The 26940-nt window shown below is 40.3% G+C and overlaps 2 protein-coding genes across 5 annotated transcripts in view; one reads left to right on the top strand and one right to left on the bottom strand.

The window, feature by feature from the left end:
* IGF1R (insulin like growth factor 1 receptor) overlaps positions 1 to 10076 on the top strand; it is a 189257-nt gene extending 179181 nt beyond the window's left edge. For both annotated transcript variants that reach the window (XM_069867140.1, XM_069867139.1), the window contains exon 21: positions 2585 to 10076. In XM_069867140.1, coding sequence (XP_069723241.1) covers positions 2585 to 2951 — 367 coding nt within the window. In that variant the 3' untranslated portion in view covers positions 2952 to 10076. The remainder of the gene's footprint in view (positions 1 to 2584) is intronic.
* Positions 10077 to 10593: 517 nt separating this feature from the next.
* Positions 10594 to 23007, bottom strand: PGPEP1L (pyroglutamyl-peptidase I like). Of its 3 annotated transcripts, none has more exons than XM_069867165.1 (5): positions 22591 to 23007; positions 19902 to 19954; positions 13643 to 13759; positions 12908 to 13137; positions 10594 to 11956 (listed from the first exon to the last, which is right to left on the bottom strand). In XM_069867165.1, the coding sequence occupies exons 1-5, from the start codon at positions 22622 to 22624 to the stop codon at positions 11788 to 11790; spliced, it is 603 nt and encodes a 200-aa protein (XP_069723266.1). In that variant the 5' UTR covers positions 22625 to 23007; the 3' UTR covers positions 10594 to 11787. The 3 variants fall into 3 exon arrangements, with proteins under 3 accessions (XP_069723266.1, XP_069723267.1, XP_069723268.1); XM_069867166.1 differs by having other exon boundaries at positions 10594 to 11109; XM_069867167.1 differs by lacking the exon at positions 22591 to 23007 and adding an exon at positions 13975 to 14164 and having other exon boundaries at positions 19902 to 19955.
* Positions 23008 to 26940: the final 3933 nt, after the last annotated feature.

Genomic DNA, 26940 nt, shown 5'->3' with positions numbered 1-26940 from the left:
GAGGTCCTCTCAGTTTTCCCCACCAAATCAAGTCTCATGCAAAGCACAAACGCACACTCCAATGGAATGCAGCTTCTATAGTAACTTTCCAGTTTTCTGTTTTTTACTGCCTCCCTGCAAGAAGTTACTCAGTTTCTGCTCAGTTCTTTGAGCAAAAGAAGCATGAGAAAGGCAGTGGCTGTTCATCCATCTCATGACTGTATCTGCAGCTTCCCTGAGCTCACTTACCACCAGTCAGAAACAACTTTATAAGAGTGCTCAGGTTGTATTAACAGCCTGTAGATTCCTCCCTTGTCTCCTGGAAAGGGCTGGAGTGTTTTGTTTAAGATAATGTAAACAAAGTCTTTGAACCCGCAGAGTTAAAGAGAAAAAAAATCCTTTTATGGGAACTCTTTAGGGTTTTTAAATCTGGAATGGCTTAAAAGAAACATCACATGTCCTTGTTTGTGCTGATGTCACATGCATTACTCTGCTGCTTGTGGTATCTCCTTAGCATTGCCCTGAGGCCTCAGGGCGAAGTGCCAGCAAATATCCAGTGTTCTTGGCTCCAGCCAGCGCTTCTATTCAGGGACGCAGCAGTCAGCTGGAAAGGAAACAGCAATGAAGTAACAGAAATGGATTTTATATATTTATGTCTCAAGCTTTCCTCCTCGTTTGTGGGTGAGGGTACAGTGCAGTTTTATAGTTTGGCTTCACTTTCATCGTGAAAGACTTTTTAAAGACTCAAAAACAAGCACTAGCTGAACCGTGTTTATATGCCTACGTGCCTGTTGGAGTACAGCACTGAGTACACAGGGAGTTCTCCTGACACAGACTGGTTTTGCCAGCTTCTTTTTGGGTGCCATGGGCTGTGCTCAGGTGGCTGACTTCAGTTCACGCAGAATTGTGCCAGCTGAGCTCTAGCAGCAATATTAGTGAGGTTAAACGCACTTCAATTCAAATTGCTTTTGTTTTGGTTGAAGCGCTCCAAGTGGTGTTTGCATCCCAAACACAGCAGCTTTCCATCTCTTCGGTTCACCTCAGCTGAGCACACAGTACACCCTGTGAGAAAATTCAACAGTATTTCCCAAGGAACAAGTTTCTGGGGGAGGGGGTTGCTTTGCTTTGGTTTCAAGCTATGGCTCCCAGACTCTCCGAACCCAGTGATACTCAGCAACAGCCCGAGTGCAGGGTCTTCCAGCTCAGTGACAGTCCTGTCAGAAGGTCTGTTCTGGAGGAAGGGCTCTGGAGACATTAAGACGTTGCTCTGTGATGGACTTTAGGTGCTGTTTTAACTTAAAAAAATAAAGTCCTTCCACATCCTAGTGCAGAGATCTCGTGCCTGGCCACTGTGGTGTGAGGCAGTGGGAGCTACGTAAAGCATAAACCGAATTGCTTGCTTGCTTTCTGAAAAGCTGTGCAAGTTAGGAAATGGTGTTGTTTTATAGAATCAAAACTAAAAGTGTGTGACCTGGCTTTCCTTACATGGGAGGGCTGGCCACTGGACCAGCAGGGCCGCCAAGGAAGGGGGCTCAGACTGGGCCTGTGGGTCACAGTGCTGAAAGGTAAGTCTGGGATCCAAAGGCTTCTCCCATATGTTATCTTAACTGAAAGATTTTTCTTTGGCTTTTCCTAGATACATTCTTATTCTAGCAGAGAAAGCTGTAGGTTTGGCCATTGGTAACTTCCTACATACAGCGTGCTTCTCCGAGTACTCCATGCACAGAGAATTGGCTTCAAGAATTAATGTTAATCTTCCTTTTTTTATTTAAATTTGTGCTGTGTTAACAGAAGACATCCCTGTTCCACCGTCACAGAGAGTGAAATCCTCTCTTGTGTTAAAAGCTGAGGGCGATCTCTCAGGAATATCCGATTTTGCTGTGTCATGAAAGTGCTGTTTTCGTTACGCCCGTATTACTGTTTCATTTTGTGGTTTTGTTTTGCCAGCATGGGACATTGTACAGATCTAATCATGTATGTGCTTAAACAGATGATCTCACACTCTGTAAAATATGAATGCATCCCTGTCCGTAAATGAAAACAGTGTTGTTTCAAAATAAAAGATTAGAGCGTATCTTCAAGATTGGCAAATGTCTGTGGGGGATTACAATTAATTTTAATTTGATTTTCTTCTTTCAGGGGGGAAAAAGCAGTGCTTTACCTTGTGTATTTTAATTTTTTCCAAGACAATATTGCTAGGGTCTGGATTGGTTGTTTGAAAAAGATATTGTGAGAGGCACTGCCGTGTAGCTGCATGAGTAAGGAAGCGCAGGGTGTTTTGGAGGAAAAGGGGAGAAATACCCAGTGAGAATAAAATCACAAAATGCTCTGGATGTTTGGTATCTGTGAGAGTGTTTCATGAGTGAGTGTGTGGGAGGGAGCAGAGAAGATGGAGATAGGAGCTCTAGAAGTAAACCAATGATTAGGAAGAAGGTTGAAATGTGACACAGGGACCTTGGCCTGGAAAAGTTCTGTCACTTTATCTTCCATTCAAATGGAATGATTTTCTAAAATGCAAGGTCTGATTCAGTCACAGTTGGTTGGGCTCCAGCCAGGGCTCATGAAACACCTCAGTAAATGGTTGTCCTGTGTGTTCCCTGTCCAGGTTTGAATTGATGCGCATGTGCTGGCAGTACAATCCAAAAATGAGGCCCTCCTTCCTGGAAATAATCGGGAGCATTAAAGATGAGCTGGATCCAGCCTTCAAAGAGGTCTCCTTCTTCTACAGTGAAGAGAACAAGCCTCCAGACACAGAGGAGCTTGACCTGGAGACTGAAAACATGGAGAGCATTCCTTTAGATCCCTCCTCCACCCTTCAGCCCACTGACAAGCACTCAGGACACAAAGCCGAGAACGGCCCAGGCGTGGTGGTCCTTCGGGCCAGCTTTGAGGAGAGACAGCCGTACGCACACATGAACGGGGGACGCAAGAACGAGAGGGCCTTACCGCTGCCCCAGTCTTCGGCCTGCTGATCCTTAGACCCAGAATCTCACAGAAATAAAACACATTGGGGGAAGAAAGTAAGGAAATTACAATATGTTCAAAAGCCTACTGTACCTCAGTGGATCTTCAGAACTGCCATAGCTGCACTTGGGAGAACCCTTTTTTCAGTAAACGAGTTACCGTATTTTTCTTTTTTCGATATGCAAGCAGATGTTTGTTTCAGTAAAGGACTCCATTCATGGGGGCACACAGTCAGCCTTTTAAAACTCTAATGTTAACACTTAATAGCGACAGAAAACTTGAGATCTGATCTCTCTCTCTCTCTCTCTCTCTCTCTCTGTTCTTTCTCTTTCTGTCTCTCTCTTTGCTTCATAATGGAAACATATCTGCGTGCAAGTTCAACCGTACAGCACTTTTATCAGATCAAAGATATCGCAGGCCAGGTGGCTCCCGGTACCCGTGCGAGCGCCGGCCCAACACTGTAGGTCTTTATAAAAAAACAAACAAACAAAAAAAAAACAAACAAAAAACCACACAGAAAAAAATTTAAAAAGACTGGATTTTTAATGTTGCTCTTTAATCTTTTTAGGAACACGTAAAAGAATAAAAAAGGGCCATCATTCATCCAAGGTTGTTACCATTTTCAACGCTGCCAAATTTTGCCAAAAAAAAATGAACTCTATGTTATTTGTCTTTGTTTTGTTTTGGGTTTTTTTTGTAGGCATGGAAGGAGCACAGTAATCAACTGCTCTGTTTAAAAGAGATCCTGACCAATATGTTCGATCAATCATACACTGGTATTTAAAAAACAAATTTAATATATCAAATTGTCAGCTCTTTCTTCAAAACTGGACAAAATGTGATTATATTTTTTTCTTTTGATGGAGAAGATAAAAGGGATGGGGTAAAGAAACAGCCCTCCCTCCGCCCCTGTCCCCATCCCAATGAATTCTGGACAGAACTGGCAGTGCTGAGTTAAACAAACGTGCATTTTGTACAAAAAAAAGTCAACCGCACGCCAAAAATGAAACGCGAAAGTGACCGGCAGAGATCTCCATCATTGCAGCCTGCCTTCCTTCACAGGCTTGCAAGAGAAAAAACACCTAGAACCATAAATTGGAGAAGACAAAAAAAAGCAGTAACCGGATTCAAGTATATGATGCTTTGTTGACCTTTTCTCTTTATTATTAAGACTTCTCAAAGGGTCTTGCAGTTCTATGTTAGACCATGGATCATTTGCATACACATTGTCTTTTGTGTCACTTTTATAACTTTTTTACAGTTCAGATACTCATCTATATGTCTGTACAGAAAAAAAGCTGCTATTTTTTTTGTTCTTTATCTTTGTGGATTTAATCTATGAAAACCTTCAGGTCTGCCCTCCTTCCCTTCCCTCCCCTCCCACTTCAATGAATTTCTTATGCTTTGTACTATAGTGTGTAACCTACTTCCTCCTCCCCAGGAACTGATACCTTTCATATGATTTGCCATGAACTGTTTAATGCCTTTTTATAAATACATTTCCTCCTTTTTTTAGTTTTATTTTATTTTATTTTATTTTATTTTTCCTTCCATTAGTTGTTTTACAACATCTTGGCTGTGTGGGCTACAGGGCTTTTGAGGGGGACATGGAGAAAGAAGGGATGCCCCGCACAGAAACACTCTAGCAGTGCTGTGGTGTGGTGGTTTCGAACCCCAGTTTTCCTTCCTTCCCACTAACCTCTGCCCAGACAGCATGTCTCTTACAGTGCAAGGCATGATACAAACTCAGGTCAGAAAAAAAAGGTTTAATATTTAGTACATTCTTGTTCAGTGTTGATATTCATTGTTGTACAAGGGTCCTACCCCTCCTTCCCTCCCCGCTTGTTTTGGTTGTGGCACACATCCACCTCCCATCCCCACATGCTCCCCACACACATGTGTATGTTTTTTGTTTGTTGGGTACAACAGTAGATACCGGGCTTTTGGGTCACTGATTTTTAAGAAGGCTCTCCTGACCCTCCCGCCCCGTGGACACGAGCTGCACCAGTTGCTGCTGGAGCCCGCTGAACACCTGGCTCCAGCCAAGCCCAGCTCCTCGCCTTGTGGAGGGCACCGTGGGTTTAAAAACCCAACCAAACCCACCAGGCCATTTGTGTGAGGCCGAGTGGAAAGCTGGTAGCTGGGGCCAGCGGCTTGGCTAGCAAACAGTTAAGTGTTGGCAGCTATGGGAACCTGTTGGAGTACAAGCTTATTGCTTAAATCATAGACCAAACCTGAGAACAAAAGCAAGTGAGTAGGCTTGTTTGTTCAGTTGCAGAAGCCTTGGTGAAAGGGGAAGGAGGGGGCATCAGAAAATCTACAACCAAGGAGTCATACCAGTTTCTCTTCTGACGTTAGTTACAGCATCTAAGCCTTTGTTTAGCACTGATCCAACCAAATGATGGCAGTGAAGAGGTAGTTCTGGGATGGAAATATTTAAATACTTGGAGTAAGAACAAAGAATTGAAATATACTGATTGCTAGTTTTGACTGGAGATTTTTAAAAGTTTGTAATGCTTTTTGCTTGTGTAGTTTAGGTCCCATTATCTTCTCTTGCCTCTGTCCCATAGTTATTTTTCCCTTTTAAAAATGAAAAAGACAAAAAAGTTGATTAAGAAGGTATTCTATGTAGGATTTTTTATTTATTTTTGTGATATCAGTTTCAATCACTGTAGAGATGCCCCATAATAAATTTAAATACTGAGATAAGGGTTTTTGAGTATGACAGGGGGAGAGTTGTTGATTTTGTTTTTCAAACATTTATCTACCTCACTCTTATTTTTTTATATGTGTGTATATACAAAAAGTACATCTCTCATTTCTCAGCAGTCAATAAATGCCGTTGATACTGGTAACCTCTCACTCCATTATACCACATGCTGTAGGTTCTGGAGGGGAGCAGTCACTGCCTGGCACAAAGGGTCACTTCAGCAGATTTGCCTCAGTTCCAAGGAGTTTCTCCAATCTTTCAGTTCAAATTTATTATTGAGGGGAGGAATCCAAGAGTTGTCTGAATTAGGGTGACTACTCCTCAAGGAAACACAAAGGCTTTTAACGTGCTGTCACGGCAGTCCCCAGGTCAGCCATGAAACTCTGCGTGTTTAGCTGAGCAGAGACATAGCTGACCCAGTAGGAGGACTTTAAATTCTGAGTATTTCATGAAATCTCTTAGAGAAATGAATTGTTCACAATGTTTGATAGTCCAGAGGAACTGCTAGACTAAAGGGAATGGCCTTTCTGTGGAACAGGCTAAGTCATTACCAATGCCACAAGTACCAAAAAGATGTTTAGATGAATTGGCACCCAAAAATAAATTGGCTCAGATGGCAACAGCGTTGCTTTCTTGACCAAAAATCAGTTTAAAAACCTGTCACAGGCTGCCTGATGATACTATTACATCGAGTTCCTAGCTTTGGATTCTCTGCTGCTTCTATTTCATGAGAGCACTGATGTTTATTTTTTCTTTTTTCAAAACTAACATGGAATTGATTTCTTTTAATGTGCCAGTAAAAAGTCAGTTCCCTTTTCTTCCCCTGTTTATATGCTTCATAACTGTGGATTCTGATGGACCAGCCATCACATTTTAACTACCCTCTGACAGCGTGTAACTGGTTTACAAGCACACAGGACTAACACGAGCTTGCCATCAACTTGATGTATAGTGTTTCTCTTTCTCCAGCTCTGGCAGCTGTTCGTGCAGGTGTTCATTGTGGTATCTGAACAATGTGGTGCTCTGGCTACTTCGAGTTGTTCATGGCTTTTTGAACATAGAGCGCTGTGGTTAAGTGCTACAGAGCTTGTCTTTGCAGAGAGCGTTTCTCTCTAGCCCTGAGTCATCCACGAAATCTGAAGTGTTTTACTTGGTTGTTCTGGTTTTCCATTTTTTTTTGTTAGGTTCCAGTGACCTTTTGGTGCAGTGACTACTCCCCTCTCTTGCACATATTGATTACCACAACTGGAGATCCTCAGATCTTTCAGCTGGCTAGGAGGGTTTTGTTAAAACTGTCCAAGTTAGTGGTTTTTATAATTGTATGTAGGTGGTTTTAAAATGCATTAGGAAGAAACACTAATGACGTAGCATCCTTCGTGATAAACATTTCAAAAAGCACTTCAGTAGAAGACAGTCACAGGACGTCACGTACGCATGTGTGATGACAGTCAGCTCTCCTGGACCAAACCACCTTCATGATACCATTGCGTTCTGTGTTTGCAGTTCAAGCTTAATTCCTGTTTTGTTCTGTTTGTTTCCATAGCTTTTTGTTGTTGTTGTGTTTTGCGCATTTTGAATAGCTTTATTCACTTGGGTTTTTCATGCAGCCTTCCCTTGGACAGTAAATCAGGTTGTTTGTGCATGTGAACAACTGAGAATTGATGTTGGCTTGATAGAGTCATAAGGTTTGTAGTGTTGTTCTTCCCTGAGACCACTGGCTTGTCTGGTATGGAAAATTTACTTAGAACTTCAGCTATGTTTGAATAAAGTCAAAGTAATCTGATTCATTTATAAATTAAAAACAAAAGCCCACCCAGCCCTGAAAACCAGCATTTTGACAAATGGTATCAAGATGTTTTAATCCAGTAGGATAACAAATCGGCATCACTGTGGGGAGCAGGTGGCTTTGTTTTTAGTGCTCGGCCATTGTTCTCACCTGTCTCGTGTATAGAAGCTGCTCAGTGGCACAGAAGGTGGTTTGGTTGCAAAGGAAGGTGGCTCCTCCGTAAACCCAGAAGTGTCAGCTGTGTGGTGTTAAGATGCTCTTTTGGGGAGCAATAAACTAGATGCAGAAGCCGAGCATGATGGAAACCGTGAGGCCAGCCTGCATGCACCGAGTCTTTCTCAGTGCGATGCCTGTGCTCTTTAAAGCTGGTTCTGAGTGATGTGTGGTTCTAGACATGTTCACACTGATGCTCCTCTTGGTCTTTAAAAACAAAGGAAAGAAAGCCCAGTTTGCCCAGGAAAACTGGTCACCAGATGGAACTGCTGTCAGCAGCTCCCAGAGGCTGGGAACTGCTGAGGGGTGTTTGGAACAACCCGAGTCGAAGTGAACAACACTCCTATTGTTGGTATAACTCCATGCATATATATCTATATATACATATATATATTGGCATATGTATATCTATTATATAGATATATATATTTAAACCCTCTTCATTCCATTAGTACAAGTAACACTTGTTTCCTGTTGCTCTTATTTTGTTTGTCAACCGTGTTTTTAATCACTGGGCTGATCAACAGCAGAGGAAGGTGCAAGGGATCCACTCCTTACTAACCAGTGATAAAAGCCAGATATTGCAACTTAACCTGTGAGCAGTTGTGCAGACAAGAATGTAAGAACAATGTGTAGAAACAATACTAGTGGCCAGGGGTGCTGAAGATACAGAACTATAAACAGGCAGGAGGGCTTCGAAGGATGCCTCAGTTCCAAAACTGGTTGCTCAGGGACCATGAACGGCCTCTGAAATTGAGTGTAGCCATGTAAATCGGAAATGAGATGAGTTTATGAAAACAAAGGACACAGAAATGGGTATTTACAGAGACACGGGGCTTGGCAGAAGTTTGAGATGGTGTCCTGAGCTTGGTACATGGGACAGCATCAGAGCTCAGGTATCGCAATTCTGATCGCTGGTACTTGTGAATAAGCCTCCGGCCTTCCCAGCCGGAGAGGTAAATCCATTGTCAGGAGTTGAACGGTTGTTACCATCGGTCGGTAGGAATTGGTCTTGGCTTGCAGTTGGTCTGTTTTGCAAGTACCTTAGGACTCTTAACGAGTCTGTGTGTGTGCATATGTGTGTGCTCATCTTTTCTTTTGTATGCGTTCTGTTGATTAGTAATCTATTAGCATTTTCAATAGGGCTTTTAAGTCCAGTAGATTACGGGTAGTCAGTTGACGAAGATCTGGTTTACAAGAACTAATTAAATGTTTCATTGCATTTTGTAAGTACATAGAATAATTTTATAAAATGTTTGTAGTTTATAAATGCCTAAACTATAATTTAAGGGCACTTTTCCGTGTCTGTGTATGGGTGTGTCTGTATGTGATCAGGTTTTTGGATGGTACCAGTTTACTAGCTGGCTTTACAATATGCCAAAAAGGATCGCTAACTTGGCCAACTCATGGCGTGTCCCTCTCCCCCTACCCGCCCAAGCTTTGTGTCCCACTATACAGCAAGTGAATAAAGAAGTTGGAGAAATGTTCTGTATCTTCAGTATCCTGGTCTTCCAGAGCCCTCTGGTTGGGGTGGGATCATCTTAACTGGTCGTTTCACTTTACTGTCTAGGGTAGTTACCATGGATTACAAGAACCTCACTGGTCAGGGAAACAGAATGGGTCTTGCTGCTACCCACTCTCACTGTGATGTGCAGTACCTGCTTGGCAGTGGCCGTGTGGTTGGAAGGATGTGACTGCATAAGAGAAAGAGGGAAGACAGTTTTTGTAATTGCTGTTGAAGATTCTTTGCAGATTTCTTATCGCTTTAAAAGTTCGTATGCAGCCTCTAGAGATGCTGAGCACCATTTGAAGCTTTGTTGAAATAAGCAAGGCAGGGTCCCTATTTATTTTTATTTAAGAGTGTTGAAGATCCCTTCCCCCTCGCTCCCCCCGATTCTGAGTGACCACATTGTGGAAGGGTTACATGGATTTACATACTGTTTAAAAATCAGCTCTTCTGTTTTCTGAACCAGTGAGGTTTGAGATGAAAGCATTGGCCAGAGTTTGTCTACCTCTGGGACAAAAATTAAACTAGAAAGTGGTAAGGGATGGATGCAGTTGCAAATACAACATTTTCCAAGTTTTCTTGTTTAAATTTTTTTAAGAGAAAATTAAACAAATAACATGGCCAATTTATTACATAAAAAGACTTGCTGTGTATAAATTATTCCTAAAGAAATTCCTGTGTTTATATTAAAATGAATCCGTAGATAAAAAAAATTTCAAATGTTTTTGTATATTCTGTTGTAAGAATTTATTCCTGTTATTGCGATATACTCGGGATTCTTTACATTATAAAAAGAAGAAACTTTGTCTATTTTGAATGGCTGAAGCTAAGGCTCCTTTAGTTTCTCTTACTCTGCTTTTTTCTAGTAGTTTCAGTACTACATGATTTAAGTTAAATAAAAGAATTCTGTATGCATTTGCCTGTTTCTGAATTTGTTGCTCCTTACGTGAAGCAAGTACTGGTTAGAAAACTCAGAGTAAATCTCTCTTCTGCTCCTTTTGGCTGCATTTGATGGAGCTACTCTGGATAAATCTTGGTAGAGGTCAGTACTGCCAGTATATTGGGTTGGAATCAAAAGTATTTTCATCTGGTGACACCGAGCTCGTGGACCCTTTCTCACTGGGACGCTGAGTCCTCTTTTACAGTAGGTAGTTCCCTTGAATTAGGTAAGTTTGTTATTTATTTGAAGAAAACCTGCTTATTTACCCTTACAGCAACCCCTAGGTGAGCCATTCAGCCATCCAGCATGTGGTTATCAATTTGCTCTAACGGTTGTCTCAAAAGACAGTGGCAATCAAACTTGCTTTGTCTTGGCGTTTCCAGTTCTCTGATGCTCATCATCGAGGTGGTGACTGAAACAAGGCACAGTGGTGGCCCAAGCTTCATCAGCTGTCCATGCCGCTAGGTTTGTCTGTTCTTTTAACTGACGTGATGCTCCCTGGAGAAATCCCAGGTGTTCACATTAAGCTGCTGCTGTCCTGTTGTAGTGACTAGTTTCGAAAAATACCTGCTAATTTTATCTCATCCTTGTGTGCCATGGTACTGGCAAGATGATCAAGGAGAGAGAGCACCGGCATTCCCAGTGTGCTGAAGGGGAAGTGCTGTTAGCCTCTGTCATACCCAGCTTTTCTGGTGCTGAGCTGCCGTCTGTAGCTGTGTTGGAGACACAGGAGCCAGTGGGGCACTGGAGAGGCACAGGAGTCATCTGTCACTGTCCGATTCCAAGGTTTACAATTTGGGATCTCCTTTGGTTCCTGTCTTGTAAGTAACATAACGTACCGTAACACATTCCGCAGTGCTGTGCTTCAGTGATTGCTGTTCTCTGGACAAGCTGGCATTGGGGTTTTGATGTGCAGGTCCCTGAACAGCCGTGCCCTGTCCTGCTGGAAGACCGGCGTCTTTGTGCTGTGCTCTGCAGAAGAACTGCAGCGTTTTCCTTTGGGACAGGCACTGACAATGTGGGGTTAAGTGGTGTTTTCAAGCAGCTGAAACTCTTAATTACTGATGGCATTACAGTTCTTGCTGGATTCCAGCCTTTTGTTTGCTTTCTTTTAAGTCATCCCGTGTTCCCAGCCCATTTCTGATGTGGAAACTGGCATCTACAGCAGCTCCCTCAGAGAGTAGTGTAAAACTCCATGGAACAGATCCCTCCATGTGTTTGTTCCCCCCCATATTTACATTTTTAAGTGGGCTCTTGGTAGGGCCGAGCTATCCCTCTGGACTTGGATGGGGGCTGAGGGGCCCTCTGTTACATCCATCCTGTGCTGAGTATCTCTCCAGCTGGAAGCATCCATCTTGGGTCAATAAGTTTTATTAATGTCCGTGTAATGACTGGAACCAGGATTAAGCATCTAAAACATTTTAAGTCCAGTTTCATGCTTTTTTAATTTTGAAGGAACCTTATAGTTCTTATCAATACAGACTGCTAATCATTTGTGTTTTCTCGCAAGCTTTTTATGTCTAAGAGATCTAAACAGTTGTTCAGGGGTTGTGAGGAAATTTCACTGAAAATAACAAAATATAAAATCCTTTATCTAGGGGTTTAAAATAATCTTTAGATTTGCTCTCTTTAAGAGAGTAAGGAATTGCATTCTAAGAAATCCTTATTTGTATCTTACATGATCCATCCTACTCTCTTTCTTCCCCACACTGTTTTAACATTTCTAAGATAATTGTCTGTAATGCTTTTCCTAGAAAGTCTGCTGTTACCGATTTGGATAGTGGGGGCACGTGGATGAAAGCTGCTCTTCCATTGCCATAATACAGAGAAGCGTAGTAGGTGTAATCGCAGATATACCTGCAATGTTAAGAGCAAAACAAAACCTGAAACCTGAACTAAGGAACAGTTAAGTTTGATTATATTTAAATATTCTCCAAGTAGCCAAACCAGATCTGGTTTATGAAAGCATTAAAAACATATTTCCTTATTCAATAAAGGAAATGCTGAAATAAACGAAGTCTGAGAAACAAGTGTTCCTTATCTGATGGTTTGGATTCTCAGACACCCATCCAGGAGGAACTTTAAATAAAAAATTCACAAGACGTGCTTTCTTTTCTAGGCTTCTGTGTGAGATGGGAACGGTAACACAGCCAACTGGAACTACAGCCGCCTAATACACGTTTTAGTGCAAGTCATACGCTCTCACCATGTGGAGGGGTTTTTTCCATTGATTTTTAACTTGCAGGTCCAAATCCTAAAATTAGGGACCAAAAAGAGCCGATTTTTGTTTTTTAAGAATGAGACCATTTTCTGGTTTCTGTGTTCTCCTTTTAAACGAAAACTAGTGTAAAAGAAAATTGCTTCAGTACTACTGAAACCTGTAGTGAGATCGCAGGCACTGTTCTAAGGGTACCTGTAATTGCTCAGTTCTTCGGTGTATGTATTTCATTTTGTATCCCTCCCAGTTGGGGAAAATAGATTAAAATCTGCCACCAGTCAGTATTGCTTTCAGACTGTCTTAATAGCTCAGGTTTACTGGGGTTGTTAATCACAGGGCATGCTATGTTGAAACTTGTTTCTTTTGGAATTTACAAATGCATGGAAAAATATCTACTGGCTGTTGTTTTTCATGAAGCTGCTGAACATAAAATTTAAATTTATCCCAGTTCCATACTTTAGCCCCTCTGAAGACTTTACTTCAAAGGGATTTTGATTGGAGGAAAAGTAATTTCAAAGATTCTTCAAGGTTAAATGAGCTGACTGAGCTACTTCTGCTTTTAATGTGAGACCCCAATATGCAATATTTACCTTCCCGCATCTCTGGAAAAGATTATATCAATCCCTTCCACTGAAATGTTTTTCCAGAGAGTCTTCATATTAATCGTAGATTCGATCTTTTCCGGGCCATCTAGCATGCAACAGCCACCTTCTGGGTGAAAACCACAGGCATCCATCTCTTGGTAGCCTTTGTTCTTCCCACACTGCTCAAGGATGATGATTGCTTTGGCGGATGATGCCAGCCCAACGTGAACAGTGAGCTGTTTTTTTCCCACCAGAGTGAATAACAGGAAATTAAAAATGAGACCTGTTTTTAAAAACATGTAACGCAATAGCGCCAAGCATTGTTTGAAATACCAGCTTCAAGGTAGGGAGTCTTGCTTTAGCTCATGCCTAAAAAAAACTTCGATAAGAGATTATAAATGAGGAAAAAACAAGACACTTCAGTTAGTTTCTTTTGCATCCAGTCAGCTCAGGACTTAAGAGCTACAACACCTTTGTGCAGTTTACAGTGGATGTTTCTTTTTTCCTTAGTTCAGCAGGCAGTTATGCTGTTTAAGTGGCCCAGGCTTAAAACAGTGTGCTAATGATTGTGTGCCTCAACTTTTGGTTTGAAACCTTTATCACAATTTTAATAGTCACTTTGCAGCGTTGTCTGATGCACACATTGTGCAACACTCTTTGGGAGATCTGCTTAAAGAACCACTCAGAATAATAATATTCATAAGTGAAGGGGGGAAATTGTGTAACTTTCTACTTACTCACCTGTGGCTGAAGAGTCGTCCATATCATGAAGACTTTATCCTTTGCTTTTTGGTAAACCACCGGCAGCTGCATGATATGGAGATTGATGTTTTTACCAAGGCCTCTCTTGGACAGCACCTGTGTTTACAAAGAAACCACTGTGGACTTGTAAAAGCACTGGATTTCTCAGACTGCGATAAAGAAATCAGATTGATCCAATTGAGAAAACATCGACCCAAGAGCAATGTTGAGCCATCTGAGCACGTGGTTCCTAAATGCTGCTCTGCAGTGAGATTCAGTAGTCTTGTGGTAGCTCTCCCTTTTTTGACTGAAAGAAACTGAAATGTGCTGACCGATCTCCTCCTGTCAGGTCCATGTTGAGCCATTGTTGTGTTTTCCAAAGGGACGTGCAGTGTCCAATGGGTGGGAGTGTTTTTTGCTTAGGAACTGGTCCATGAGGAACCATGAAATACAGGAGCTCTCAGAAAGAGTCCACAGTTAAAAGCACCTAAATAGGCATCGATACAGGTAAGAGCTATTCCCCTGAATAATCTAGCAGAGAAACCTGCTAGATACAAATGGGGGAGAATTCACTTTAGCTGTCTGCTCAGATGCCACCTGATCTGCTGGCTCGAACTAGTTCAGGTAAGCTCTGCTGGAGGGGACTACCAGCACGAGGAAGGTCACATTTTGAATGTGTTTAATTTCTTTGTTGGTCTAAAATAATGCTTCCCCACCAAATGGAAATGTCGGTTACTGGGATGTTATTTCCTGTCATTTATGTAGAGTTGAAGTTCCACATGGGACCAGTTCCCAAAGGAAACAAAAGTTATGCTGAGGATTGAGGTGAACGAACCAAGGCAGCCTCCAAAGCAGCAGATTGTCCAGATGGTTGGAAGATGGTCTGGAGAACAAATGTCACGTGGAAATGAATGGAAATAATGTTGTCTGTGGAACAGGGCTAACAAACAAGGCATGAGCCTCCAAGCAGAAGGTAGCCTCCTGCAATGGCAGGAGGCAGGGGGAATGCATTGGAGGTAGAAGGCTTTGTCCTGGATAAGTAAAATGGTGGTTGACAATCCCTGTTGCATCCCAGCAGACCACTGCCAAAAGAGACTATAGATGAAGTTTCCAAGGGGGGCACAGGCAAAAAGTCAGCAGCAGAGGTATGTGATTAGCCCAAGAAACCTCTAACTTTTTATTACATGTCATTGTCTTCTCAAGCTTTCATTTCTCACTATAAGGATACCCGGGCAGATGAGACCCACAGTTCTGTGCTGTGCTAACTGGGAATTTTGCCCTTCAACACTGGCTTCCTATATAAACTGTTCCAATTTTCTTGTCAGCGGAAACATTGATTAGCTGTGCTCAATAAACTATTTGACACAAGCAAGGAAACAATGCCTGCAGGGAAGTAAACACATTCAGAGAACAGTGCCAGCCTTTTTTCCTCTGGGTGCTGACAGTCTTTGAGAGACCATTGCATCATCTTGCTTAAGAATGCTGTGCTGTGTCTTAGCTTCCAGAAAAGAAAACCCCAGCTGGTTCACAATTAGCATTTTCTTTTCTAAAGCATCTTTAATTTTAATATTTAATGAGGTTCTTCTTTTTTAACTGTGAGGCTTAGTGGATTCGACTACCCGTAACTTTGGTAAAGATGGTGGAGACCCAGAATGAGTTGTCAGGCTGTTCTCTTCTCGTGCTCTCTGCATTGACATCCTGTTGTCAGCATTTGTCATGGGAGAAACATGCTGAAATATATTTGTGCAGGACAAAACCAGAAGCTGGCCAATAGCAAAGGTCTGTGAATTTGTGCCAAAAGAAGATATTGCTATGTCCTAAGCAATTTCAGCATGTTGTCAGTAACGCATATTACTTTGTTGTCTAAGAATCCTAACCGCGGGCTTTTACCCCACTGAACCAGATGTTGTGCAAACATGGAATAAAGAAAAGGTTGTTCCCTGTCTCAGCCTTAACCAAAACTATTTTTGCCTTTAAGGTGAGAGACTGAGGATGACTGCATCTGGAAACTAGAGCTCACAGTGGTGAGTTGATTCAGTAAACAAGCGCCCGTCTTTTGTTGTTTGAACAGCAAAGGAAACTTCAAAGGAGGACTAACGTTTTGGAGGACTTCTTTGTGGGACAAGTGGTTCAAAAGAAAGCACAAAGATTCTTTGTTGGGAAGTTCTTCTAAAAGGAAATGAAATACAGCATTATCAGCTGATGACCTTGAGTTGTTGGTGAGTTGTGGTCATAGTCCTGGTGCACAGGAGTTCTGGCCCATGTTGTTATGCAGCCTTCCCCAAAGAGAAGTGATTTGCAGAGAAAGGTTGAGCTCAGGTGTGCTGGTTGTGCATCACACTGGGTGTTAGAAGCATCTTGAACTTCTAGAAAATGTCAGAGTTTGCCTGAGATTTCACTGATTTGGGTAGCCAGGAAGGGGAAGAGGGGACAGGGGGCTGCCTGTGTTAATTTTGTGAACCTCATTCAGAAGGGCTGGTGTTACTGTGGAAAGAAACCCAGAAGTTACCAGGTGACCCTGTCAGTCTGCAAGTTATGTCGCAAACAGCATTTTTTTTTGGTGTTTTTGGTGTGTTTTTAATTCTGCAGATACCTTGTTAAAGCTTTAGGGATGTAAGAAAGTTCCAGAACAGAAATGAAGGAATTAAATAGCAATGTCTTCTTAGTTTCACAGATGACGATACTAAAGCAGAGAGGGAGAGAGACAGAGAGATTAAATGACAAAGACCGCATGGTCAGTGTCAGGATGAAAAACTGCACTTGGAGATCTGATCCTCATCTCCCGATAGCAAACATAGTTCCCAGAAGCAGTTGGAAATGTGACCTGTTCTTTGCACTAACAGTTTAATTACTATGAATGTTGTCACTCAGCTTATATTTGTGCCCTATTAACTGGGGACTTTGACCTTGATGGTAGCCTGCCCTGATAGGTTATTTAGCTGCCAAGTGCCAGACAGGAGTTTCTGGAGGAGACACAAAACCAGGGTCAGATTGAGGGTTATTAGGTGAGACCATCAATCTGTAATATGGAATAAATAATTCAGGGGATCTGGGATTCTGAGGGTCCCACGTGGTGCTGAAGAACTAACACACCATGGTAACGCAATGTGATCTGTTAGCAAATGCAGAGTAAATACTTGGTGGTGTTTTCCTTTAGAGAGACTATCCTGCACTTCCAGAGTTAAAAGTGTAGCCGGTGGAGCTTTTGTGCACATTTTAGAAGGGTATTTCAGGTGAATGGAGGTATGAGGACCATGAAAAACTTAGTGAGGCAGGTTTCTAAATGAGAAGCTGTCTTCCTAGTGCTAGACAACCGTGTTGGGCCATGTGACATCATCTATAAAAGCTCTGAAGCTTTTCTCAGTGACCCTGAATTCACAGGTTCACCTGCACTTTCAGATCCATTAGACTATCTTTGTCCTCGAACGCTTGAGGGGTAGTTGTTGAGCAATGAGAACTCTGTGGACACAATGTTGATGAATGCCTTGTGTATAAGTTGTGCTGTGACGAGAATTTGAGTTCGTGCAAAAACATCAGAGTGGTACTCTTGGAAAATGATATTTTCATATTATAAAACTGGCAACGTGGGACAATGTACTGTGACATACTATCAATAAGAAATCAAAGAATTCAGAATAAATATTCTTCCTAAACCAGCAGAAATAGAGACTTGAAGAGTTTTATCAACATTTATCATCCAATTCCTGGGGATTTCAGAAAATGGAAATAGGCTTCTTCATCAAGAAGTTAGTAATGTTAATTTATAAGAGAAATGATACCACACAATCATTTTTCTGGGTGCTCAATGAAGGCATAGAAGGGATGCAACTATTGGAATGGGCTATGTGCTCACTGGATCAATCTGTGATCCTCCCTACAGCAAGAAAAGATGTTCAGGAAAACCACTGACCCCATCAGAAAGGCTGAGTAGAACAGCATCTGAGGGAGAAGCTGGTAACAGGGATTTTAAGGAAGCAGTTGGACATAGGAGCAAGCATTGCTCACAAAAGTGAAGCCACAGATCTTTGAAAAGGATTTCATTTTAAAACACATGCAGGGCAAGACCGTGCTTTGAGAATTAGGTCTCTGGAAGTCTTGTTACATGTATTTTTATGGGATTTTGGATGCTTTTGGTATAAGGACCCTTCTGGGATGTGAACTCTTACAATTACATGTATCACCATTACAACATTGCTGAGGGTGCCATGACATCCAGACTTTTGGTAAAAACCACGTTCATTTTGAGGTAATTGTTAGGGCAGTTTTTGGATAATGCTACAAAGGCGTTAAGCCTAATCTGGCGGCTCAGTACTTTCTTAAGGACGACTTTTAGCGTACTCTTGCTTGGTTCTCCGTAAAGAGACTCAGCAGGAGGGATTTATGTCACTTTAGTGATCCATGCAGGAATCCCAAGCCAAGACAGGATTACTTCCAGATGTAAATACTAGATTTTGCTACCTTAAATCTGTGTGCATAAGCTTCCTGAAGACCATAGGGCTACTCCTCTGAACAAGGCCAATGGAACAATATGATGACATTGCTATTTAGCATGGAGAAGCTTATCAAAATTCCAAGTGCTTCCAGATTTACAGCAAATTTCCCTGAATTGTCTGGATTTTGCCAGGAGAATAGGAAACCAAAGCAGCATCCCCATTATGACACAAATTAATTCCATGCAGAGGGTGTCACATCAGAGCAAAAGGGATTTGTTCTCCTTCATACACAAGACGCAGCCTCTGTTTCATTATGGAATGCTGTAGCCCTTGTTATGTAACTTCCTGGCCTGGCCAGTGCATGGCATTGTTACAGAAAACTCATTGGTGCATCCTCACTTTAGGCTGTTTTGCTTGCACATAAAGAACATGTTTTCTTTTTCTTTTCAGCCGGAAGAGGATGGTCTTGCACCCAAAATTAGAACCAATACAAATCTGGAAATCATGAACAAGAACATTGTCAGCTCACAAATATTTGTAGTTTAGGGCACATGTGAAGTTGGAGTTAAGATAATTTATGGGTTTCCTATTAGGATCCAGATGTGGAAAGGTGTAACAGAAGTAGTTTTGTTTCTTGTTAGCCTACAGGGGTAACACCCCTCATTACTTTGGTGGGTAATACATTTATTCTACCAAGCATCAAGTTGCACTGAGCATTTGTCATCCAACAAAGCCAGAATAGAAAATATGGGTTGGTGGAGTTGCCATAGCTTTGGTCCTTGGAAAAATGTACTAGCTCCTTGTTTGTCAATCATCTTGGCTTGACTACACTTCATTTTCAAGACAGATCTTCAGTAGCTGTCACCAACTTGTAATATGGTTATAGTCCTGTAGAGTCATCTTTCTATCATTGCTGATACTTTCTTACAGCTACCTTTTCATTTCAGTGAAGAATTTAAATATTTATGGGCTTATTTCAGTCTTCAGAATAGAACATAGTCCCCTCAGTTTGTTTTACATGTCTTGCTTTCAATTTTTACATACATGCATACATACTGTGACCTTTCAGGCTTTAGTTTGAGCTACAATACTAAAGTACTAACCTAGAAAAATATTTAATTGTAGCAGACATACTCATACATGCAATGGTTAGGTTTTTAGTTTGTAACATTTAAGTCATAGAAGTTTATGCTAGAAAAGTTTATGCTAAAAGCCAGATATACAAACCACCGCTTTGTATCACCCAGCTAAATTTATTCTAATACGCAAATTTAGGAAATAAGCAGGAATTTTCAAGACTTCATCTTAGACCTGTTACTGCTAGTCAAGGTGTATGGGCGGGGAAGAAATCTGAATGACCTTGTTTTCAATTTTAACTGTAGACTTCACTGTCATTTGAAAGCAGAAGCCAAAGCTGAGATGAAAACTTAGAATTGGCATGTTTAGGTTTTGTGTTTTTGAAGTAGGCAGTAAGAACTCAATAGGCGGCTACACTTGTATGAGAAGAAAACCACTTTGCACAGACATGATAAAATGAGTTGTGGCATGAAATGATCTGTATATTGAAGACAGGAAGGCATCTTGGGTAAAAAATACCCTTTTTAAAAATAAGAATAATATTTCGAAAAGTACCAAAAAATCTTGCAAATAAAATAATGTTTCACCTCTTAATTACCTTTTTTCTTCTATGTTGGGAGCCTGCTCCATAGGCACAATCCTGTCTAATGACTCATGAGAAATAACTTTTTTTAAGAGAATGGCAAGCCTGAAAACAGTTTGTATAGGAATCACAAATAAAACACTTCCCTCCCTTTTTTAATGCTTACCTTCACTGCTTCCCAGCTAGAATTAACCAGGTATTGTCTAAAGGGACCAAAACCTGAAAAGAAAGGAAGATGCCTTTAACCTGTGCCTACTCTGCATTTGTAATTTAGGTGTCAACGTGTATGCACGCATGTTTGGTCTATATCTTCATATTTTTAATTATGGAGGCTGATTTTTTTAGATAGGATTTAGCCTCTATAACACTTAAGGGAACAGGATTTTCAGTTTTTATATGCACTGATATAAGAACTAGTCCTACAATCTTCCTTCATGTCAAGGATTATGAGATAACTGAAGCTGGTAAATGTACTGGAGTCAATAGAACAGATCATGTAAATGACTATTTTGGACAAGGATCATCATCCATAGAAATACCACTACAAAAAGAGCTGATGTAAAATATTGCCAGGTCACAGTCAATGTACCATTTTTATTGTTAAATCTGATTAAGATAAAGATATGCATATTTAATGGAAATGTTTGAAAGAGTAACATTTCATTTTATTTGCAATTTTTTTTAATCCCAAGTAATGGAAACTTAAGGGTTTTTGTCAGGGAAAATATGCTTTTTGTGGTGCTGGGCAAAATCTCCTCCTTTACTTTTTTTCCCACAGTAAAAGAGAGGAGGAAAGGGAAAAGGGCCCTTTGAATCCAAAGTACTACATTTAATTTTATGCATTCTTTTTTTTTTTTTTTTGTCAAAGACTTTTTTAAATTTAAAAAACCCCTTACTTTGAGATAGATAGGCATTTTGTCATGAAAAAGTTCAATGGAAAACTCTTGTCTTTATTAATCACAATTACTGTTCTCAATCCAGAATGCTGCCAAGTCTTAGATACTGGGTGGCAGGAAAATGAGTTTGTGAAATTATTTTAATGCTGTAACTCTTAAATATTTAAAAATCCTTAAATGGACAAATAACTACGTGACAGCATATGACTGCTATTTTGCAGAGTGAAAGGTACTTGTATGTGGGGACAATTAAGTCTAAATGCAGGCTTATGACAGCTTAATTAATGCTAGACTTTGAGTGTTTCTTAATTTGTTAATGCTTATTTCATAACTGCTCAGTCTGTTCTCTTTAATATTATGAAAAGCCTGATGGTGTTAATGTTTTTGACAATGTTTTCCCCGGTTTTATGTATATACTACGGGGAGGGATCAAGGGAAAACAGTACTCATTTCACATTAACAGGGAGCATAAAACCTCACCAGTCCTGCTCTGCTTCTGGAGCAAAATTAGGGTGACGTCTCCTCCTTTTTAAATCTGCAATTGCTGTGCGCCTTTGTGTACCTGTGTGTGCAGAACTATAAAATTACACTAAAGTAATTAAATAGCTCACAATGAAATTAATGTATCTCAGTGGTGGCCATAAGTAAACTACTGCTTAGGATAAAAATTGCCCTATGAAAAGACCAAACGTAAGAGAATTTTACAGTACTGAGATACTTGCAGCAACTTGGGAAGCTCACTGGCTGATTATTATTAGGGACTATATAATAAACTCGGCTTGCCGCCAGCAGTTTTATATCATAAGCTAGTGAAAATGTGACAGAGGCATGCTGTGATAATCTCTGTAATAGCTTAAAGATGCACCTGTGTCTTTAACAGGACACACTAGTCTAAAACCACTTCAACAAGTAAATTGCTGCACCTAAATGGCTATCTAAGGGAAGGAAAAATCTAATAAGGTGCTGAGAAATGTGCCCATCAAGGCTATGTGCCATAAATATCGTGGAAGAGAACCAGACTGTAACCCTTTAAGAGGTTAGCAAATACCTCTTGCTTTCTTCTGCAGTTCCACTCGGTTTCACTGCAGTTATGTCTAGAGCAAGACAAACTAGTTCTGCTCATCTTGCAGCTATTCTAAAAAAAAAAAAAGTGTTTAATTGAAAACAGCAAGATGCAAATCTCTTTGAAGTAGCTTCAACCTCATTCCTATGTCCTCAGATGATCTGCAGTGGAAAATTATCCAGCAACTCACATGTCAAGATATGTATAGTGATTGCCTTTAGATGAGCCAGTGGCAACAAGAGGAATTGTGAGTAGCAGCATTCCTTAAGAGCTTTAACCTTTTAAAGCTCAGAAGTCTCTAGCTGGTGGTTCTGCCACTGTGATTCAGCAGCAGCTCTAGCCAGCAAGATAAACTCCAAATTTGGTCCCTTGTGCTGCATGTTCAGGCATGCTCCTTTGGTATATTTAAATTTAATGGTCTAGTTTAGCAGTGATGAGGCAGCATCTCCGGTTTAAATCTCCCTTATCTTGCCATGAAACTGAGACCCTGAAGCTTGCCATGTGTTGCTCTAATTCTGGACGCTGACTATGTGACATTGTGATGCAACCTGGTCTTATTGCTTCAGAGCTTCTTTTGGGTAAGCTTTATCTCACACGAGCCTGCACTGCCTTGAGCTATGTGGTTTGGATCAGAGAGAATGTCAACAAAGATTAAAACATGGAGAGAATGAACAACAAACTGCACTGGATGGCAGTAAAGAGGGCAGACTGCAGTCTGTTTCCTGCAACATACATCTGATTTTCTTTGGAAGGCACAGCAGCAAGTTATTTTCCATTTGGAATTGCTAGTATGACCATTTGCTACTGTTTTGCCCTCCAAGGAATTGTTTATGACAAAGATCAAGCATGTGTGCATACTATCTCTAGCTAAAATAAGAGTAAAATAAAAATCTTACCTGTTACAACCACAGTGTTGGAACTTGAATCCATGAAATCTATGTTCCAGAAGAAGAAATCTTGTCTTTCAGTTCCAAACAGTATTATAATTCAAGTATTTGTGGCAAACTACTTCTTCTGGGGTACCTTTTTTGTTCAAACTATAATGTGTCTGGATTCACATGACAGGAATGGTTTGGGGTTCATGCAACTTTCGAAGCAAAAATTGTTACGTCTCTGTATTAAAGATAGAAGGCTGACTGACCAGCTGACTGACTGGGACTGCCCCACACTACTTTTCCTTTCTTCAGGTATGCAATAGTATTTAGGAAGAACAGGAGAGGCTTAAAGAAACTTCTATTAAAACATCCAGCAGTATTTTTCTTCAGAAACCTGTTTATTTACAAGTAAATAGAAAATTACTTGAATCAATTTTATTATATCTCTATGGATATTCCATTTTTAGCACAGTTATAATGCAATTTAATAGTGAGTAATGACCTATCCACAAAACCTTACCTATTTCCACTGTTCTTAGGCTTTCTTATGACTTAAAAAACTTGGGGGTTACTTTGCTGTTCCTTTTCATAGCAGTTATAAAATTTACTAATCTTGATCTCTATATTATGTTCTTTATAGAGTCCAAGCACCTTACACTTTAAAAGCCAAACACTGATAGGAAAACGTTTGTATTTGCTAAAACAAAATATTTCCTCAGTAATATCCTTAAACAGGCAACATGTTATAAAAATCTCACTCCAACTTGCAAGGTCAAAGGAACTCTGGAAGCTGGGTTACAGCTTGCTGAAACTAGCTAGTTTAATAGCTACTCTGTCTTCATTAAACTGAAGCATGAGGACCATCAGGGGGCCTGAAATCAAAACATATGCACATTGTCACTGCCCAAAACAAAAGCATATGAAAGTTCTCTTGGGGATTATAACTATGTGGGCAGAGGGTTTCACTGGGTCTTGTTTTGAGTAGGAAGTGTATGTGTGTGCATATGAGAGGGAGAAAGATGCTAAGAATAGAAAGCCACTACATAATCTCAAGAGAGCTGCTAATTGTGAGACCTTATGGAAAAAAAAACCTCTGAAGAAACATCTTGGTGGTGGCTGGATGGGGTTTGGAGCTATGAGCTGTGTTTGTCATTTCAATCTTCCTGTGCTGGGACAGAAAAAATTTTCTTGATTCTTTTAAATAAAAAGACCCTGATTCCACCATCCATTTCTTCCTCTGACTAATACAACTTGCAAAACTAACTTTTGCAGGCTACTGAGGCTGAAGAAGCAGCTAATACAATAAACACAGAATTCTCTGCAGCTTTAAATGAGGCAAAATCTGCCACTGACATCAGTGAATTTAATCTAGAACTGTACCGTTTCATTCTCCTATGCCAATTAAGATTTTTATCAATTAATTTTTCTGTATGACCAGTTGGTAAAACTACTCCTATGATACTGAACAGGACAAAGACACAACAGACTTCTCATCATTATTTCCAATTTGTGTCTTTTTAAAAAAAAAATCAACACAATGCTTGATAGATATTATTAAAAAAAATATACCGAAGTACAGGCTAGTCTACTGAAAAAAGCCTATACAAGGAAGAAAACAAGATTTAAGGTCTATAATTGCTTAATTAAATTCCTGCATGAGAAATTACATAAGTGTTTTCTTTGGGACATCATAGGTGCTTTATAGATGTACATGAGCCTTATTGCTTGAGTGTGGTAAAATATTAGGCATTTTATTAGATATTCTTGCATAGCGTAGATATAAGTATGTTAGATCTATGCACTCTGAAACAGGAGTTTGGGCTGCTGTACAAGTTTTCAAAGTGTTCACATTGGTAAAAGAGAGTAGAAAAAAGACATAGACCAAGGAAGATTATTTCACTAAACCTTCATGAAGAAGCTGCTAGAAGATTTTTGGGGAAATAAAACCTCAAAAGACTTTTTAATGATTCATCAATTAAGCATTGCCCTCTATGGTTAGTTTAGTCCTTTTCCATAGAAGTTTGCTGATTTGGTAGTAAAGATTTTGTGATCCCTCCAGTGTTGTTATACGCGTGTGCAAACTTGGGAAGAATGCTCATGGTCTGATTAAATAAGGAATATTAAGTGCACTGAAATTAATTTTTGCACTGATTTAGTCGATTGCTTCTTTTCCCAGGCTTTACGTGCGTGGTATACTTGGAGGAATAATGCATGTTTTGCAGCTGCATTTTATTTCTGTAACGGGCAGAAAATAAAGGATATGGTAGCTTCAAAAAAGAATAATAAAATATTCTGCTTAGGCCAAAATTCTACTGGAATTATTTTCAGAAATGAACATTTTTCTTTCCCCTAACTCTTCTCCAGCAAAAGTTGAAAGTACTCTTGATTTTTTTCTGAAAGTATGATTATAGCTTTAGCATTAGCCCTCGCACTGATGTGCCCAAAACAATAGATACCAAGTCACTGGATATTTGAGATCTCTGCACATTAGTCTCCCCATCTATAATTAAGAAACCAAGCCCAGGATATTTGAAGGCAAGTCACAGACACAGCTGACTCAGCTAAACACTGGTTGTTCTTCTTCTTGCTATACATAAATCTGATTGGCATGGCACTCAGCTTGAGGTACGGAAGAGATGGAAGCAACTCAGCTATGAAAGCCCTGGTTATCACCCTGAATATCTTTCTGTACAGTTGTCTGATACACTTAAAAATTAGGTGAACTGCTGAGTAAGAGAAAAACATATTTTCTGCAGATACATTCTGGCCACATTGCAGAGCTGCCAGAACACTGCTCGAATAGCTTTTTAGTACTGATGGTAACAAGAATTGAATATGGCCCTTCATTTAGAAACAGTCTTTTAATTTTTATCTTTTTTTATGATTACTTACATACAGATTTCTTGTTATTGGCAGGCACTGACCGATGTTTTAAACTATTAAGTGGAAGCGTTTAATATATTCCAATTTTTATCTCAGCTGTTCAACATTTAATGAGAGGAGGGAGAAATCAAGCTGTTATGCTATTTAACATTAAACTGTAATGGGACTTGAAATAGAAATTTCAGGATCTAACACTATATTTCTTTTCCATCCTAATAAAAATAAACGATCCTCAGGAAAGGCCGAAGCTAGCCTTCTGATATATGGAATGCAGTGTCACAAAAAGAAAGGAGACAAACATTTCAGCTCACTGTTCCCTGTGGACCAATGCTGCTTCTATAACTAAATCCATAGAAATGGCAAATGGAAACGTGTAATGGCAATCCACTTTTTGGACAGAAAGCATTATGTAGTTTTTTGTCACTGCCTTATTTATATGAGATCCTCTGTAATTGATTCTATCAGTGTATATCCAGTGCTTAGCAATAATTGGAAAAAAATGACATAGTATATAATTTAAATGGAGCCAAACGGTTGGGTGGTTGTTATAATTTCAGTTCTGGTTGTCTTGTGGTATTAGCAAAAACTAACTGCTGTGTACACACAGATTTTTTTAATTTTATTTTTAATTGTTCATAATAGTTTAATGCAGGGAGGAAGTACTTTAGCAGAAGAGCATGCAACTCATGCTCACTGGGTTGCTTTTGTTCAGGCATCTTTTTCCATGTACAAAGAGACTCTGCAAGCAGGGTATGCACCATGTAAGTAATTATTTATCGGCTAATATGCAAAATAGCTAGGACTAACAAATTACTATGCTAAACAGTGATATGCTTACCACTCGTGGTAAGAAAACTGGGGTGTCTTAGCTAGCCAGGAAGTTTCCAATATGCTGGGGAAAGCTGGTCTCTGCCATTTGTTAGTACTGGCTGATCAGCATCACTGAGTTATCTTTACAGTCTCTGCTTTCTTTCCTTCTGTATCTTTTCACTTTAGTCTTCTAACTGCTGTAAGCCCAACAACAGTGCTTCTGTGACTTTAGCTTCTTGTCTTTCATGGTTTTAGCTCATGTGCTTTCTCACAGCTTAATAATTTTCTCAGAAAAACTCAGGCATGGCCTTGTGACAACGCTGCATCAAAGTAGGCATTGGACTATAGCACAGCCAAACCTCTGGGCTGAGAGTGACATGAGGAGTGATGGAAGGTACTGAGCTTCAAGGGACCATGAGAATGTGCTGAAATCCACTGATGTGCTGTAAGGTGTGGTTGTGTGACAGCTGCCTTTTTGAGAGCATCACTGTGTGGCGCTGAGTTCACTTGGTCCTGTTGAGGAAAGAAAATACAAATTTACTTTGTTTTTAAAACATCTGAAAGCAGGAGCAAGCCCAGGGGGAGTTTTGGTCCCTGTGCAGACAGGCGATGGAGTACATAATAATAACATGAAGCACTCGAGGCACTCTCTTGAAACCTTGCATCCAGGTCACAGCG

The sequence above is a fragment of the Phaenicophaeus curvirostris genome, chromosome 12 (assembly GCF_032191515.1).
Source record: "Phaenicophaeus curvirostris isolate KB17595 chromosome 12, BPBGC_Pcur_1.0, whole genome shotgun sequence".
Classification (NCBI taxonomy): domain Eukaryota; kingdom Metazoa; phylum Chordata; class Aves; order Cuculiformes; family Cuculidae; genus Phaenicophaeus; species Phaenicophaeus curvirostris.
This window is presented reverse-complemented; position numbering and strand designations above follow the sequence as displayed.

Bases quoted from the DNA above. Each gene is read 5' to 3' on its own strand.
- PGPEP1L (XM_069867165.1), bottom strand. From the start codon at position 22,624: ATGGATTCAAGTTCCAACACTGTGGTTGTAACAG. The intron at 13,138-13,642 runs GTGAGTAAGTAG...GGAAAAAAACAG, and splicing joins GGACGACTCTTCAGCCACAG to CTCACTGTTCACGTTGGGCT. The intron at 11,957-12,907 runs GTAAATATTGCA...TTAACATTGCAG, and splicing joins TTTTCCAGAGATGCGGGAAG to GTATATCTGCGATTACACCT.